At 42.6% G+C, this 18,414-nt stretch overlaps 1 protein-coding gene across 7 annotated transcripts in view; it reads right to left on the reverse strand.

Annotated features, from left to right (window-relative positions):
• Window positions 1-18,414, reverse strand: part of NBEA (neurobeachin) — an 899,093-nt gene that overhangs the window by 250,660 nt on the left and 630,019 nt on the right. For all 7 annotated transcript variants that reach the window (XM_069758980.1, XM_069758976.1, XM_069758974.1 and 4 more), the window contains one exon: window positions 14,132-14,275. In XM_069758980.1, the coding sequence (XP_069615081.1) occupies window positions 14,132-14,275 (144 nt within the window). The remainder of the gene's footprint in view (window positions 1-14,131; window positions 14,276-18,414) is intronic.

The following is an 18,414-nucleotide window of genomic DNA, read 5'->3' on the forward strand; positions in this document are numbered from 1 at the left end:
AGTTTGTTTTCTGGGGCAGAAACATCAAAAACGCATGTAATCCGCACTCAAGTATGCCAAAGTTCAGTGAAATAAAAATACCAGAAAGTTTAAGGCTGTGTGCACACGTTGCTGATTTTTCACGTTTTTTCGCTATAAAAACGCTATAAAACCGCAAAAAAAGCATACATTATGCATCCCATCATTTAGAATGCATTCCGCAATTTTTGTGCACATGATGCGTTTTTTCCGCGAAAAAACGCATCGTGGTAAAAAACGCAGCATCTTCATTAATTTTGCGGATTTTTTGCGAATTTCCAACTATATAATGCATTGGGAAATGTCCAGAAAAATCCGCAAAAAAACACAAAAAACGCAGTAAAAACGCGCAACAAACGTGCAAAAAACGCATGCAGATTTCTTGCAGAAAATTTCCGTTTTTGTGCACATAGCCTAAAAAACCAAGCAGCTTTAAAGAATGACACGAAGAACAAAGAGAAAAACAGCAGCATCAAAAACGCAATATGTGCATGATAAAAAAAAACGCACAGAAAAACGCAAGTGATCTAATTTAAATAATAGGTTCAGACATTCTGCAGCATTAAAAACTCACCAAACGCTCATCGTGGGAACGTAACCTAAATTATATAATGGGTATGTGTTCTGTGAAAACTGCTGATAGAACACATATGTGAAAAATAGATGTCTGAATGAGGCCTTGGCGATAGTGGCACTCCCTTCTTATGTGTGAATGAGGCCTTGACGATAGTGGCGCTTCCTTCTGATGTGTGAATGAGGCCTTAGCGATAGTGGCACTCCCTTCTTATTTGTGAATGAGGCCTTAGCGATAGTGGCACTCCCTTCTGATGTGTGAATGAGGCCTTAGCAATAGTGGCGCTCCCTTCTTGTGTGTGAATGAGGCCTTGGCGATAGTGGCGCTCCCTTCTTGTGTGTGAATGAGGCCTTGGCGATAGTGGCGCTCCCTTCTTGTGTGTGAATGAGGCCTTGGCGATAGTGGCACTCCCTTCTTATTTGTGAATGAGACCTTAGCGATAATGACGCTTCCTTCTTATGTGTGAATGAGACCTTAGCGATAATGACGCTTCCTTCTGATGTGTGAATGAGACCTTAGCGATAGTGACGCTTCCTTCTGATGTGTGAATGAGACCTTAGCGATAGTGGCGCTCCCTTCTTGTGTGTGAATGAGGCCTTAGCGATAGTGGCGCTCCCTTCTTGTGTGTGAATGAGGCCTTGGCGATAGTGGCGCTCCCTTCTTATTTGTGAATGAGACCTTAGCGATAATGACGCTTCCTTCTTATGTGTGAATGAGACCTTAGCGATAGTGACGCTTCCTTCTGATGTGTGAATGAGACCTTAGCGATAGTGGCACTCCCTTCTGATGTGTGAATGAGGCCTTAGCGATAGTGGCGCTCCCTTCTTGTGTGTGAATGAGGCCTTAGCGATAGTGGCGCTCCCTTCTTGTGTGTGAATGAGGCCTTAGCGATAGTGGCGCTCCCTTCTTGTGTGTGAATGAGGCCTTAGCGATAGTGGCGCTCCCTTCTTGTGTGTGAATGAGGCCTTAGCGATAGTGACGCTTCCTTCTGATGTGTGAATGAGACCTTAGCAATAGTGGCGCTTCCTTCTTATGTGTGAATGAGGCCTTAGCGATAGTGGCGCTCCCTTCTTGTGTGTGAATGAGGCCTTAGCGATAGTGGCGCTTCCTTCTGATGTGTGAATGAGACCTATTACCGGTAAAAATTATTGCAGTCACTGGTACAGAAGGAGCCTCCGGGATGTGTAAGGACAGCACAAGGCCTCTCCTGTGGGGACTATACTCCACACCCGAGGACAGCACTTCCATAGAGGCAGCTCAGGACAGATCACACCGACCCACCAGTGGATGGGATCACTTAATACGCTATTACCACTCTCAGTAACACTGCTAATAATAATGGCTGGTAATAGCGCTGCCATCTGATTACAGAGATGTTTTGTCTGTAGGACTAAACTAAGGAATGAGCTGATAATAAGTTGCAGCTGTTAGAGCATCACAAGGATGTGGGAACAGATAAGGCCCTAATCACATATCCGATTTTATGGATAAACTACAAAAAAATAAAAAAATAAAAATAACCAATATGTATAATTTTTATTTAATCATTATTTATTAATCCAGTAAAGATCAGGCAGCACGTGAATGCATCCTCTCACCGATAAAAGAGGATGATAAAGCGATGATAAAAAATGCACACATGAACCAAAAACTACTGAAGACTGGATCCAGCACACAGTTTTATTTTTTTCTATTACGTGAAAAAAAATGATGTGAATGGAGCCCAATACACAAGATGAATCCTCCCAACCATAAATAGTAAATTGTATATATCGGCTGCCTCATATATGTCGGTATAATCTGGGACAGAAAGGCGGAGGCCTATATTGCTTTTTTGCTATAGTGACGCTGTGCACATAACATAGGTAAATATTCCAGCACAGTGCCATATTTTTAACCCCGGATTGCACATGGCCATCACACCAGGCAAATATTACAGCTATGGATACTCTGTATTGTTTCTGGTAAAAAAAAAAAAACAGAACAACAACCCAGAGGAGGGGAAGGGGCTAGTGATCCAGCTTAGCTGGTGCCAATCACATGCACAGGCGGCAGCCAGCCCTCCTCTCCAGCATATTTCCAGCGCAGATGGCCAGGTGCAGCCTGCACTAAGCCCACCGCATTAACCCCCTCACTGTGAGCAGCCACCTCACCCAATGGGATATATACAGTCCACTCCAGGGCTTTAACACTAGTTCTATAGCAGCTGTATGAAGCCAACAATCTGGACGTCACTAATTCTAACATTAAAAAAATCCATTTTCTGTACTGATGAGCCCCGGAATACAATCTATTGTCTGTATATATGCAGGTATTTCAGGCTGACTACAGTGGGCAACGGGATTATGGGCAGGAAAATGTCTGCCCTCCGCCCATGATCATGGCTTTATCCTGCATTTGACCGACAGACACATGTACAACATATATGTGACATGAGCAGCTCGTAGCTCTGTGCTCATTCATTAATGTCCCCCCCAGACCAATTACAGCTCGTGTCACCACCAGACGGACAGACACGGAGCAATGTAGGCAGATTATTCATTTCCTAATACAACACTGGTATTACGGTATATGCCATGACAAGGTGGCGGAGAAGAGGTGGCTATTACAACTCCTCTCTGAAATTACATGACTCTAGCAAAGCATGTCTGAAGGGGAAGGGTGCCTTGTCGTACTCAAAAGGAGCATGCAAACCCCTCTGAGAATGTGAAGCTAATCCACTCCAGCTACAGAGAGCGGATTATGTGATAATCCCCTCTGGGAGATGCTCTGCTCCCCTCACAGCCCATATTAGAGAGTTTACATAAGGTATCATCAAGCTGCTGCACATGCTCTTTGTTGCCACTTAATGATTATTGAGTCCTTGGGAGCATGTTACTATTAAAGTAATAAAGAAATTAGGCCCCATTTCTACAAGGGTTGTTCAGGACTTTTTTTTTTATTATGGGTCTAAAAGCTAACAAAGGAAACTACCTGCCTGTTCTATGTGGCGCTGGCTCAGAGCGATTATCAACCGCTCCTGCCGGCGATTCAGCTCCTCAGTGTCAACAGAGCCGCTCCTCCTCTTCCTGGCAGCTGTGTCTATGGGCCATGACTGTGGATGTCATGCTGAATGACAGGTGGCTCCCCGCAGTTAGGCCAGTCTCACACATCCAGATAATTCCGGTACCGGTAAAATCGGTACCGGAATTATCCGTGTCCGTGTGTCCCTTCGTTTATGTGGTACACGTGTGCCGCCAGTGTGCCGACTGGGTACTACACGGAGCGTGCAGGAGACAGCGCTAGAGATAAGCGCTGTCCCCTGCATCTGGTGCTGAAGCCGCCATTCATATCTTCTCTCCAGCAGCTTTGCTGGAGAGAAGATATGAAAAATCCTTTTTGTTTTGTTTTTTCGTGTTTAAAATAATGATCCCTGTCCCCCGACCCCCTCTGTGCGCCCCCCCCCCCCGCTGTTAATGAAATACCCGTCTCCCTCGCAGCGTCCTCTCCTGGCCGCACCTTCTCCTGTATGAGCGGTCACGTGGGGCCGCACATTACAGTCATGAATATGCGGCTTCACCCCATAGGGGTGAAGCCGCATATTCATGACTGTAATGGGCGGCTGGGGTGGAGCCGCATATTCATGACTGTAATGGGTGGCCCCACGTGACCGCTCATAGGGTGGAGCCGCATATTCATGACTGTAATGGGCGGCCCCATGTAACCGCTCACACAGGAGAAGGTGCGGCGAGGACAGGACACTGCGAGGGAGCCGGGTGAGTATTTTAATAACAGCGGGCGGGCGCACAGGGGGTGGGAGGAAGGTGGGGACAGGGATCTTTATTTTAAACACCAGAAACAAAAAAAAAAAGGATTTATCATATCTTCTCTACAGCAAACGCTGCTGCAGAGAAGATATGAATGGCAGCTTCAGCACCAGATGCAGGGGACAGCGCTTATCTCTAGCGCTGTCTCCTGCACGCTCCGTGTGGTACCCAGTCAGCACACGTCTGCCGCACGTGTGCCACAGAAACGCACGGGCACACGGACACGGAATTATCTGGACGTGTGGGACTGGCTTTAGGCAGTAGGGAGCCTGCTGTCAACCAGCATGACGTCGACAAGAGTAGAGTGGATGAAAAGATGCTGCTCTGTCTACGCGAAATCAGTGGAAGCCGTTGGGTTACCATCAGGAGAGGTCCACGACAACTCTGTGCCGGGCACAATAGGCAGATAGTTAGCAAATACTTGCCTGTTTGTTCTTAGGCTACTAGTAAAAAAAAAAAAAAAAAAAATTAGTACTAGATAAACCCTAAAATTATCCAAAATACAGTGATATTGAGATTTCGGTAAGATTACAAGGCACATCATGTTGGCTCAGGATCCAGCCAGCATTATGACAGTGCAGGGATCTAGTGACTATACCGACAATATAAAGACAGGGTCTATCACATTACAGCACATGTATCTTGGGAATAGAAAGCACTGTAATAATGTGGAGATGCTGCCTTTGTGAAGAGCATCTGAAGAAGTGGTGGGATGCAATGACAAAACTGTCCTGGGGTAAGCCCTTGTTCCATCCATGTACTAGGAAAATTTAGTGTTTAGAAAATTGGCTCTTTTTACTTGCTTTCATGGTTAATTTTCATCTAGGACTTGGATCAAAAACAGACATGTCTCGGCTATGAGAACAGCTCCATAGAATATGATTGGTACCCGTTCTATGCCTTAAAATTATGGACAGAACATGTACGTCATCTACGGATGTCTGAATGAGGTCTAAATTGTATGTGTAGTCTCTAGTGATGAGTGCTCGGATGTCGTGTTATCAGGGTGAGCTTGAATAAAATGTTTGAGTCCCATACGGCCCCAACACATGCAGGGATTGCCTAACAAACACACCATCCCCGAATGTCGTGGCTGTATAAGAGCAGCGAATTATGCAGCCGCGGGAACGCGAACATATTATTCGAGCACGCCGAAGTCACTCAGACAACACGATATATACAAGCAAGTTCACTCATAACCACTAAGCTCCTATACAGTCATGTAGATCAGCATTTGACTAGTGCAGAATGATTATATATATCTTATAAGGATCTATAGACTTGGATGTCCGCATACAAATTTATAAAGGCATATTAGAAAGCTATTTCCATATACTGTGTGAAGATAAATGCTGTGAGATAAACATTATTAGGCTATGTGCACACGTTCAGGTATTTTCGCGTTTTTTGTTGTTGCTTTTTTTGGCCGTTTTCCGTGGAAAAAATGCTAAAAAAGCTTACATAAGCGTTTTTGCCGCTATACCTTTTGCATTGTGAAGCTCAGGAAAAAAAAGGCACAAAAAATGGACACAAAAAAACGCGAAAAAAAAAAAAAACGCGAACGGATTTTCTGCAGAAAAAGTCCGGTTTTGTTCAGGAAAAATCTGCAGACATTCCTGAACGTGTGCACATAGCCTTAGAGTAATGCGGAGGCACATTAAACACAACCGTTTCCCACTGACTGATCACCCCATTTCCTGCGGCTGGTAAACCTGGCAAACATTACTTTGCTAGGGTAAGTGGTGACCTGCCAAGTATTTGCACTGTGGTTTCTGGGGAAATGTAGTTTTGCGAGACAGATTCAAGTCCACCAGAGCGAGTGCTGTTCTTACAGAGCGGTTCTATAATCTGGATCATAGGGGAGGGTCCCACGTAGGTGATGTCCCTTTATGATCTACATATCTACCCGATAGGAAATATGAACAGGGATGGCCTTCCCGAGACAACCGCCATTAAGCTCTGGAATTTGGAATCCAACTTGGAAAATCCTTGTTTCTCTCCTCCCCAGGACACCAATATATGTTGAAAGGACTTCACTTAAGCCTCAGGCACATATATATCCATCATAAGCAGGCGCTTGTTGTAGTGTCAATATATCCATCACAATAATCTGGTGGGTACTGCCCGGCAAGAGATTATAGCAGGAGCACAGCCATTAATACATAGCAGGGCTGTGGGTACAACGGCAGTGACTAGAGAGGTCTCCAATCCTGGGTGCAGATATTCCCAGCAGTATCTAAGGCATTTCACATGGGGATGGAGCCTTCTCTCCGGCTATTGGCAACCTGCAGGAGATTGTGGTGAAGCGAAGGGTTACCATGGCAGATAGGGCATGTAACAAAGGTAACCAATGCTATTAGCATCTATTAGGCCCCGCAGCAATCATGGTCTATTGTGATAGGTTGCCTGTAAGGGCTTGCACACACGACCGATTCTCCTGGACAAGTGCTATCTGTAGTTTTGCTGGATAGCAATCGGACCTATGATATTCTATGGGGATCTGCTCTTGTCCTATATTTTTCCTCTAAGATTGAGAGGTCCGTGGAAAAAATTAGAGGCATGTCTGATTTTGATCCGAGTGTTGGATCAAAATAGTCAATGCAACAAAAACACTGAAAAAGTCAACAATGCTGTAGAATACTATGAAAGTGATCAAAAGATCATTTATTAACAACTCCTAGGGATACACGTCCACGTCAAAGAAAAAACTAAAAAAAGCTATAGCTCTTGGAATGCAATGAAGTAGAAAACAAAAAGTCTTGGTCATGAAGGGCAAAACCAGCCTGGTTGATAAAACAAGAATAGAATAATTGTAAGCTACGAATATCAAAACTACCAGAAAGTGTTTTCACAAAAAATGTAATATACGTTTTCAATTTATCTTCTATAAAAACATTCAATTTATTTTAGTCATCAGCAATACTGGTTCTGGCCAAAACATTTCTTTCACAACCCAAAGTTGTCAGTGTAAAATCTGTATGGTTATCAGCATCTAAATGTGCTTAATAATGGCTAGGAAATGTAATTCAGAGTACCGTAGTTTAGATATTTTGTTAACTGCTCATTAAAGAACAATTAAGCTTTAAATGAAACAAAACCTTTAATTAATTTCAATGCCAATGTGAAAGGTCAAGAACACTGTCCACACTGGGTTCATATCTATAGAACTTAGGCCTCATTCAGACAACAGGTTTTTTTGTTATCAGAGATTTTCATCAGCATGACAGCCAAGTCTCATCAGAGATTCTCTGATAGAAAAACTAAAAAACGTTTCTCTTATCATTCGTGAAAATTGGCAAGTGTAACAGGACGCCAGTGTCAGCAGCCAAACTTGGTTTGAAGGAGAAAAAAGATCCAGATTCCAGATATGGTAATGTTAAAAGAGATTATTCATTATTATAAATCCTTAAAAATTACACACACAAGAAATCATTTGTGCATGTGATGATAGGAGGCGGACACGTTAAAAATCTAATGCGTTTTGAATGCAGCTTGAAGCTGGAAAATCAGAGCGCACATGATTGTCATCCGAGGGCTGACCACGTTTTTTCATAGACTCAAACTTTCATTGCCAAGTTTGATCAATATCAGACATGTTTCCATGATTTTGTATGGACTACTCGGTTCCCAAAAAATCGTGAATATATGAATACTTTTATAGATTATTATAGGTACAAATTGTATCAATGAAGAAAACCAGATGTACATGAAAAACGGACGTGTGAATGAGCACTTATTCTTAGCTGCTTTATAAAAGGATTGCAGGTCTGTGCACAATCATTTCCGCAACTCGCTCTACAACTCATTAGAAAATGACTTATGCAAATACTATTATTTATAACGTTCCAATACTTGGAAAGTGAAAAAATAAAAAACAAAACATTAATGCTCAAAGTTGGCAGTCAATTTGCCTTTCAAGGTAAGCACACTTAATGTAAGCAAATAAAAATAAATAATAATAAGAATAATACAAATCAGAATGTCCTACTGATCCCAATTCAGCATTTGCATTTTTTTTGTCTTGTGGCATCAGTAGCCCTTTTTGGTGCCAAATTATTCAAAATGCCCACTAAACAGATAGCAAAAAAAAGTGCAGAAAGAATAATGAATTGTGCAAAAAATCCCCACAAAAAAATGAATCAGGGCCATTGTGTATAGTAAACACCACAATAAACCAGTTAGGGAGGATTTGTAAAAAAAAATAGTTATAAAAAATAAAAATTATACAGAACTGTATTCACACATCATAAACAGAAAGGTTTCCATTCAATCAGGGAATGTTGGTAAAAATATCTGTCCTTACATAACTGAGCCACTTTTCAGCTCGCTGATCTCTTCCGCTCCAAATACCAAATTGTACTTTTCATTCTATGGTCTTGTGGGATCTTTGAAGCCTTGGGCAATTGATCAGACTGGAATATCTGCATTGACATCCCATAATGTGCTGAGCTCTTACCTGTACTGCCTCTAAATAATGGAATAATGTGGATGGATTCAACTTACGTGCAAATGACAAACTGACAACATATATTTGTTTGCAGAAACTTCAGTAATAACTACATTTTTTAATGAAATCAAATAAACACATTAATGCGCACAATGCTACTGTTAGATTATGTATGTGACGCTATTAGTGCAGGGGTGGGGGAATGCTTTTTTCTGCCAAGGGCCATTTGGATATTTAGACCATCCTTCGGGGGCCGTACAAATCATACACTAACTCTGCCCACAAGGTACGTCCTGACGCCGCGACTGGTGTCAGGACGTAATCTTTCATTGCACGCGCCTCAGCGCTCAGTAGTGAACCCTGCGTTCTTGTGCAAAGCAAAAAGAAATTAATGGTCCGGCGGCCATCAAAATACAGCGGCTGGCCCAAGCAATATTGTCCCCAGGAATCTGCTCAGGGCCGGAGAAAAGGTCATGGAGGTTTGTAAATGGCCCGCGGCCTGAGGTTCCCCAACCCTGTATTAGTGGGCGCTGTTCAGGTCCTTGGCAACACATGAACACCATTCACTTTAGACGAGTATATGTCATGTTTCAAATTTCATTCAGAATAAAACTAAACTATTTTTCATCTGGATCAACATCCATGTGGTCGCTTTATTCATCAGGAATCAGGAGTTTTCTAGATAACCGATTTAAAATGTAGTAATAGCGCAGACACTGGTTTTAAACAGCTGACATGTGCCTCCAACAGCCGCGGGTGGCATCTCAATCCACACGCGGCTGTTATCCTGTAAAATGCCGCTGGCAATCTCTGACAGCGGCATTTAACACGTGCTTCCAGCAAGAGCGCCGGAAATCCCACCCATTGGTGACCCCATCCTGTGATGGCGGGTCACCGATGGGTTGGCATGACAACCGGAGGTCTCCAGCAGACCTCTATGGTTGTCACTGCCGGATTGCTGTGACAGCTTCTAGTCTCCCATGGACTATTAAAGCACACCAAAAGTAAAAAAAAAAAAAAAAGTTTAAATTTAAAAAAAAAAAATATTAAAAAAACAAAAAAATATATAAAAGTACAAATTACGGTACCTCCCTTTTGCCCCATTCAAAATAAAACAATAAAAAAAAAAAATCAAACTTACACATAGTTGGTATTGTCCAGTTGAGAATTGCCCGATCTATCAAGCTATAAAAAGAATTAATCCGATGGGTAAATGGCGTAGCGAAAAAAAAGTCAAAACGTCAAACATTTCTTTGGTTGCCGCAACATTGCATTAAAATGCAATAACGGGAGATAAAAAAGATCGTATCTGCACCAAAATTGTATCATTAAAAACAGCAGTTCAGCACATAAAAAATAAGCCCTCACCCAACACGAGATCACAAAAACGGTGATGCTACGGGTCTAGAAAGATGAGACTTTTTTTTTTCTTAAACTTTGGATTTTTTTTTCACCACTTACATAAAAAAGAACCTAGATATGTTTGGTGTCTATGAACTCATAATGACCTGGAGAATCAGAATAGCAAGTCAGTTTTAGCATTTGGTGAACATGGTAAAAAAAAGTCCATAAAACAGTTGTGGAATTGCATTTTTTTTTACAATTTCACTGCACTTGGAATTTTTTTCCTGTTTTCCAGTACACAATATGGTAAAACCAATGGAGTAGTTCAAAAGTACAACTTGTCCCGTTAAAAACAAGCCCTCACAAGGCCATATTGCCGGAAAAATTAAAAAGTTATGGCTCTGGGAAGAAGGGAAGCGAAAAACAAACACGCAAAAACAAAAAAGGGCTCTGTCTTGAATGGGTTAAGTGATATTTTCCTCATAGCTGGTTGCTTAAAGTCATCAGGGAGATGAGGGCACCTTGACCGACAGCCTGCCCAGCACACACGCTACTGAAGAAAATGTCTGTGACGGTGCAGCGTGTTTATAGTATAGTGAGTGCTGACTGTTCATTGCCGAGGACTACAGGGAGAATAGAACTTCATGTTCTCCCTGCAGCCGCACTTACAATTAGATATCAGAATATGTAAAATGCTATATAGCTGCATATGGCTGCAGGTGAATCCTTTTTTTTTTGCTTACAGGTCCCGTATAAACTCATACTCGATCTTATAAAACTAAACAATAATCTTCATTATTCAAAAGTAAATGTCATTATAGAAAAAAAATTAACATGTCACTACTTTATATAGACCTGGGTGCAGACAGAGACTACCACCGGACAAAATGTCAGAAATGCTGAATTGTGCTTCCTCCTCTGCTTTATTTGAGGCTATGTGCACACGTCAGGATTTCTTGCAGAAATTTCCTGAACCGGACATTTTCCGCAAGAAATCCGCGTGCGTTTTTTTCGCTTTTTTTTTCACGTTTTTCTCGCTTTTTTTGTGTTTTTTTCCGGAGCTTCCCAATGCACTAAATAGCGGCAAAAACGCGAAAATCCACAAAATTAATGAATATGCTGAGTTTTTTACCGTGATGCGCTTTTTTTGCGGGGAAAAACGCATCATGTGCACAAAAATTGCAGAATGCATTAAAAATGATGGGATGCTTATGTATGCGTTTAAGCGTTTTTTTCAGCGGACAATGGCCAAAAAAGCGGAAAAAAAAAGCGCGTAAAATTCTGAACATGTGCACATAGCCTGAAGCGGTCTCCAGCTGAGGCGGTCTACCCTAGAAGAGCAGGGCACAGCTGAGCACTTCTGGCCCGTTCTTTCAGGTCTCACCATGAAAACAGTAGATAGAAATTCGAGTTACTCCTTACATAAAATACATTTTAAATATAGTTTTCCCACAATGGTCCCTGGTGGTGACACTATCAGTGTCGGATATGTGTCATCGGCTCATGGGATCAGTGTTAGTTGTAAACAATGGTGCTTGGCCTTTTCTTCTCACTTGCGTCTTGCGTGTACGGGCAGAGGAGTGTACATGGCTCTCTTACATTTCATTTCACATATAATCAGGTACCAAATGTTAGAGAATTTATTAGTCTGTCATTTAGACAATAGGTTAGTGATCTATGAGGCGGTAACTACATGTAATAATCGAGGCTGAAATCAGGGCAGAAGGTTTAGTACTTATTGATATGATTAACGATTTGTATGTAATACAACTAGTGTCTAGACTACTACACAACTTGCCTCTTGATGTAAAAAGTCTGGGAACGAAAGGAACTAAAACTGAAACACAAATATAGATCACATAAACCTTTATCTCCAGGCAGTAAGATCAACCTCTGAAGACCACATATAAGGCCACGCAGGGGTTTGAAATGTAAATCCATCAACACCTTAAGATCTTCTATGTGTTGCTGAATTACTCAGCAGAGTTGTCAGTCATATGCAAATGAAGCGTTAAGTGCTTTGGGCGTGACAGAGCACTTCCCAGGACTCTGCCTCCCAAGGTCGTTTCCCTGCCGCCTCTTTAGCTTGATCGATAGCTCACAGACTGATCTTCTTGCCTGGTATCTGACGTCAAACAGGGAGTGAGCCATCAATAAAGAGGCAGGTGCTGGGCGGAGAACAACATAGGGAATACCAAAGTAAAAAACAGCAGCCATGTTTTGTTTTTTTAGAAAAACTCCTTAGTGAGAATTATTTTTTCTGCTGATTAAAGGGGTTGTGCACTACTTGGACTACCCCTTCATAAATGAAACAGAGCCCCCTCTCAAAAAAAAAGAGCTTATACTCGCCTCTGGGACCGACACTGTCCCTCCAATGTCAGTACCATGTCTGCCAGTGAGTGCTAGTGTCAATCAAAGGCCACTAATAGGCAGTAAAGCTCACACCTAGCCCAGACGTCCGAGTATCACCTGAAAGAAGTGTGAGCACTGCCGCCCATTACCTGCATCACTCCTCCGACACCACCATTACGGTGCTGGTCTGAGGGGCGAGTGTAATATATATGTATTTACAATGGGAGCATGTTTTATTTAGAAAGGAAATGATCCAGTAGTGGACAACCCCTTCAGGCCAATAACTCTAGTGTTCATTGATGATTCTGGTACAGCAATCAAGCAGTTGCCATAACAATAATAGACGATGGTTGGGTCTCTCACCGTATTCTATGGCGCTTTGAAGGGAACCTGTCAAGTGATTCCTGCTGCCAGAACCACAGGCTGATGCATCGGAGACGAGCTCCGTCATTACATTTCTATGTCACTCTGAAAAGCTTAGTCAATCTTAGTCAATAACAAGAGCTTGGAACAGGGTGACTGAAATGACTAGTCATGGGAGCAGGTTCCAGCCAGATTGTCTCCCCCCAACTCTGACTATTTGTGTGTTTAGGGACAGACCCATAAGCCAAGCAGAATTGGGCAGGGAGAAGCCAAGAGTGACCTGCCGCACCACTGGCCATCTCAGTCATGGCTCCCTGTTTTCTCTAAAACACCCCAGTATCCAAGAGTGACACGTAATGAAGGACCTGGTCTTTCATTCATTTTGTCCATTGCTTGGGCAGCATGAATCACCTGAAGGATTCCTTGTAAGCTCAAAGGGCTAGTTTTCTGCCAAGCAGTTAGCCGGATTCTCCCAATTGTCTGAATTAGCCAAATGGCAGGAAAGCATTTATTGGAGGTGTATCAGCAGAGGATTGATGGAAAAGACCCCTTGTCTTTGTCTGTGAAAGGACTAGTGGTGTGTCTGCCAATACGTATCATTGTGACATCTAACTAATACCAGAAGGTTTACTAACAAATAGTAACATGTATGGGCAGCTTAAAGGCAACCTGTCATGTGAAAAATGCTATTAACTTGCAGGTATAGGGTTAATCTGCAGGTTAATAGTGTTCTTTAGGAGCTGAACAGGGGCACTTAAAGCCCGGTATAGTGATCGGCGGCTGTAACCACACCCCAGCGCTGACTGACAGCCGGCTCAGCAGTGCATCAGTACAGAAGCGGCTGTCAGTCAGGGTCGGGGGCCGTTACAGCACTGCTCACTATATACCAAGCGGTGACTAAAGCAGTTCATCCATAACTGAAAGCCTGAGGATGCCGGGAGGAAGACATGTCATCTCTTCCTGGTAGTCGGGCTTTCAGTGCAGCGATTGCACGGCTACAGAATACTATTAACCTGGAAATTAACCTCATATCTGCAGGTTACATGACAGGTTCTCTTTAAACATTAAAATATCAATTGCTTTAGCAAATGTCATGGAATGAGAGTTTAGGCCGAATTAACCAATATGTAAGGCTTTCCTTTACTTCCCTCTTTCCCCATCTCCTTAGTCATGAGGATAATTACTTTTGATCTCTCTACATATGTTAATATCAGAGGGATGATCTACCTGCAAGGTTGTCGATTTCCTTCTCCTGAAGAAGGCTAACCGCATCATCATCTCCTTCCAGCATTAGCTCGGTTTCCGCATTTTGACTTACTACAGCCTGACTTCGGAAAGTTTTCTTGGATTTCATGACATCTTCTTCTGTGCCTATAATATAAAGGTTTTATATTAGTTAATATAGAAGTTTTTATACACAGTGACTATTTAGCATATTAAGCTACTGGTAGACATGTTTAGCTCCACGACCAGGTGATCTAGGAGTCATTATAAACTATAGTAGATGGTGGCCCGATTCTAACGCATCAGGTATTCTAGAATATATATGTATGTATGTATATATATAGCAGCCACATAGTATATAGCACAGGCCACGTAGTATATAGCAAATACTACGTGGCCTGTGCTATATACTATGTGGCTGCTATGTACATACATACATATTGTAAAATACCCGATGCCTTAATACAGGCCACGCAGTATATAACAGTGGCCACGCAGTATATTACACAGCCCAAACAGTATATAACACAGCCCACATACTATATAACACTCCCACGCAGTATATAGCAGCCACGCAGTATATAACACAGGCCACGCAGTATATAACACAGGCCACGCAGTATATAACACAGGCCACGCAGTATATAACACAGGCCACGCAGTATATAACACAGGCCACACAGTATATAACACAGGGCACGTAGTATATAGCACAGCCCATGCAGTATATCACACAGCCCACACAGTATATAGCAGCCACACAGTATATAACACAGGCGACGCAGTATATAACACAGCCCACGTAACATATAACACCGGGCACGTAGTATATAGCACAGCCCACGGAGTATATAACACTGCCCATGTAGTATATAGCCGCCACGCGGTATATAACACTGCCCACGCAGTATTTAGCAGGGTGGGCACCATATCCCTGTTAAAAAAAATAATTAAAATAAAAAATAGTTATATATACTGACCCCCTAGGATCCAGCGAAACTCTGGCGATGCTCACGCGACTGCCGCCATCTTCCGTTCCCAGGATGCATTGCGAAATTACCCAGATGACTTAGCGGTCTCATAGGCAGCATCAATAGTAAAAAAGTTGGGGACACACAGGGTTAATAACAGCGGTAACTGAGTGCGGTACCCGCTGGCATTAACCCTGTGTGAGCGGTGACTGGAGGGGAGCATGCGGGCGCTGGGCACTGACTGCAGGGGAGTAGGAGAGTCACTAATCGGACTATGCCCGTAGCTGATTGGTCGCGGCAGCCATGACAGGCAGCTGGCGAGACCAATCAGCGACACGGGATTTCCGTTACGGAAGTTGCCGACAGAAAGACGGAAGTACCCCTTAGGCAATTATATATATAGAGCTCTTCACATTATTAACCTCCCGCCACTCCATAACAAGCAATCCTTATAGATTCCTTACATTCACTGTCTATATGTCGTCCATAAAATTGTTTTCAATCACATGTCGTTGCTTTCAATCAGTTCGCGATCTCTCAGGAAATAAGAGCAGGCCGGTTTTCCAGACGTATGAAATCTACGTTTATCTAAATGAACGGCCTGACGGGAATCTTTTATGAATTAGGGTCACATTAATCAATATAAGAAGCGTAGAAGGAATGAGGTCTCCCAAGGGCGGGCTCATTACATGGCTTGTAAAGACTGTCCTCCCACTATATTACTTTAACACTCCACAAATCAAGAGCAATGTTTGGAGAGGAACTGCTTTCTTTCTCCTGTCTTATTTTATAACTCCTTCAATGAGATGAATGGAAAAACAAAATCACAATAACCTCAGAATTTAATCATTGCAGCAGGTTTTTCCTTTTAAACATACAATAAAATGTATTTTAAAATGTTATCCTTTTTATCTAATACTTTAAAAAGTTTTGCCTACTTAGTAAAAAAAAAAATACTAATCTGTACATGTATTAAAATTATATTACCATAAATATAGGTTATACAGATTTATACACAGAAAAATGATATAAACATATGGCACACCATTTTAATCCAATTCTCAACATTTCACATCATTCACACCATCGCTATTGAAATTCAAGCGCTTTTGCAGGAGTTTTGTGGCCCCAAAGAGTCAGAGTTCAACTTCTAGGGAATCTGTCAGTAGCATCAATCCTCCTAAACTGTCTATATGGGCATGTAGGTCATAGGAAGCTGAATAAAGCAATACCTTGATATCTGGGATCTGATGACTTAATTCAGAAATATCCACGTTTGGCTTAATATCTTAATGAGCTGTTAAGATCTATGGGCCAGACATAGATCTCAATGAGAATCTGCCTCCGTAGCTTATTTTAAAAGGAAGCGGTCATCTGAAGCAACAATATCAACCTGCAGTTATGGGGTTAATCTGCAGGATATTTTCCGCAGGTTAATGGCACGGTGAACCCGCCTGGCACCGGTACTTAGACCCCCCCGCTGACGGGAGGAAATTAATTTTTTGCCTCCCGGCAGCGCTCTGGTTTCAGCCATGGGAGCGGCACGCCATAGATTCAGTCACCGCTCAGTGTATCGAGAGCGAAGGATGTAACCGTGCCCCACCACTGACTGACAGCAGCTCAGCATCAGGTCCAGCTATCAGTCAGTGTCGGAGGCGCGGTTGCAGTGGCTACTCTCTATAAATTGAGTGGTAACTGAACATGCGCCGGCACTGCCCCAATACTGAAACTGGAACACTTCTGTGGGAATAAAGTTAATTTGCTCAGAGCAGCGTGGGACCAAGTGGTTGCGCCAGGCAAATTCACAACGCTACTACCCTGCAGATTAACCCTTCATCTGCAGGTTAATATCGCTTTTAAGGTGACCGGTTCCCTTCAAGTGATATGGAGCGTTACCAGTGAGAGACATATAATGACTGGCCGTTAGTGATGAGCGAGTATACTCGTTGCATGGGTTTTCCCGAGCACGCTTGGGTGGTCTCCGAGTATTTGGTAGTGCTAGACAGCCTTAATACATGTGAGGAATGCCTATTTATTAGGGAATCCCCACATGTATTCAGGCTGTCTAGCAGCCGTAAATCATGCAGCTGAGGCGACGAAAACGGAATGTCCGAGCACTAACAAATACTCGGAAATCACCCGAGCAACGAGCATACTCGCTCATCACTACTGACAGTCTGCTCTCATTTTAACACATAGCTCTATAGTGATATTAGCACTAACACATCAAAGCTAAGGCTACTTTCACATCAGTTTTTTTGCTTTCAGGCATAATCCATCTATTTTTTAAAAAAACGGATCCGGTGCAAATTGTGAGAAACCGATACGCCGGATCCGTTTATTTGCTGGATCCGTTTTTGTTTATTGGGTATATAATTTGGACGAGAGAGAGAGGAAAATTTGCATGATTTCTATGGGAAATGGAAAACCGGATTCGGATGCCGGATTCCTAGTTTCACATGTCAGTTTCATCCGTTTATCGCTGAAACCGTTGCTGGGCGTTTTTTCGATGGACAGAAAAAAAAACATTCCTATGGACGTTTTCTCCGTCTGCCAGAATAGAATTTTTTGACGGATCCGGCAAAAAAAAGGATGAAACGTGTGGCCATCAGGCGCAATCCGGCGCTAATACAACTCTATGAGAAAAAAACCAGATCCGGCGTGCATGTCTCCTCTCAGTGCATCACCTTCCATCTTACAGACTGCTAGTATAAAGGGATTAGCAGCACAGCAGAGCTGACATAACTGCAAATGTATTTGCAAGGAAACAAGGTTCAACTCTGCTGCATTGTGACTATAATCCGGCACAACTCTGCAGCAGAGCTGCCAGCACTAGAAGAGGACGAGTGCTGCTGAGCTGAAAAGGTTTATAATGAGACAAACTTCACTTCTGCTGCATCGTTAGCGCTGATCTTACTGCAGAGCTATATCAAAGCAAAGTGTCATTACATGTCTCACACTGGCAATGGCCATTTTATTTAAAATAAGCTCTGGAGGCAGATTCTCCGGGAGATCTATGTCCGGCCCATAGATCTTAACAGCTCATTTACATATAAGAAAAACACCGATTTCAAATCACAGATATCAAGGTGTCATTGCATTCGGCTTCCTATGATCTACATGCCCATATAGACGGCTTAGGAGGCTTGACCCTACTGAGCAATTCCCTTTAAATGATATTGGTACAAATATGGAGGATATGGATAATCTTTTTAGTTTACTAGACTTTTGATGCAGAAAAACAAGGCACCGTCTTGTACTGAGAAGTCATACGCACCTCATCCATCTTAGCTCATTATACTGTATGAAATGCAA

Source organism: Ranitomeya imitator, chromosome 3 (genome assembly GCF_032444005.1).
Source record: "Ranitomeya imitator isolate aRanImi1 chromosome 3, aRanImi1.pri, whole genome shotgun sequence".
NCBI lineage: Eukaryota > Metazoa > Chordata > Amphibia > Anura > Dendrobatidae > Ranitomeya > Ranitomeya imitator.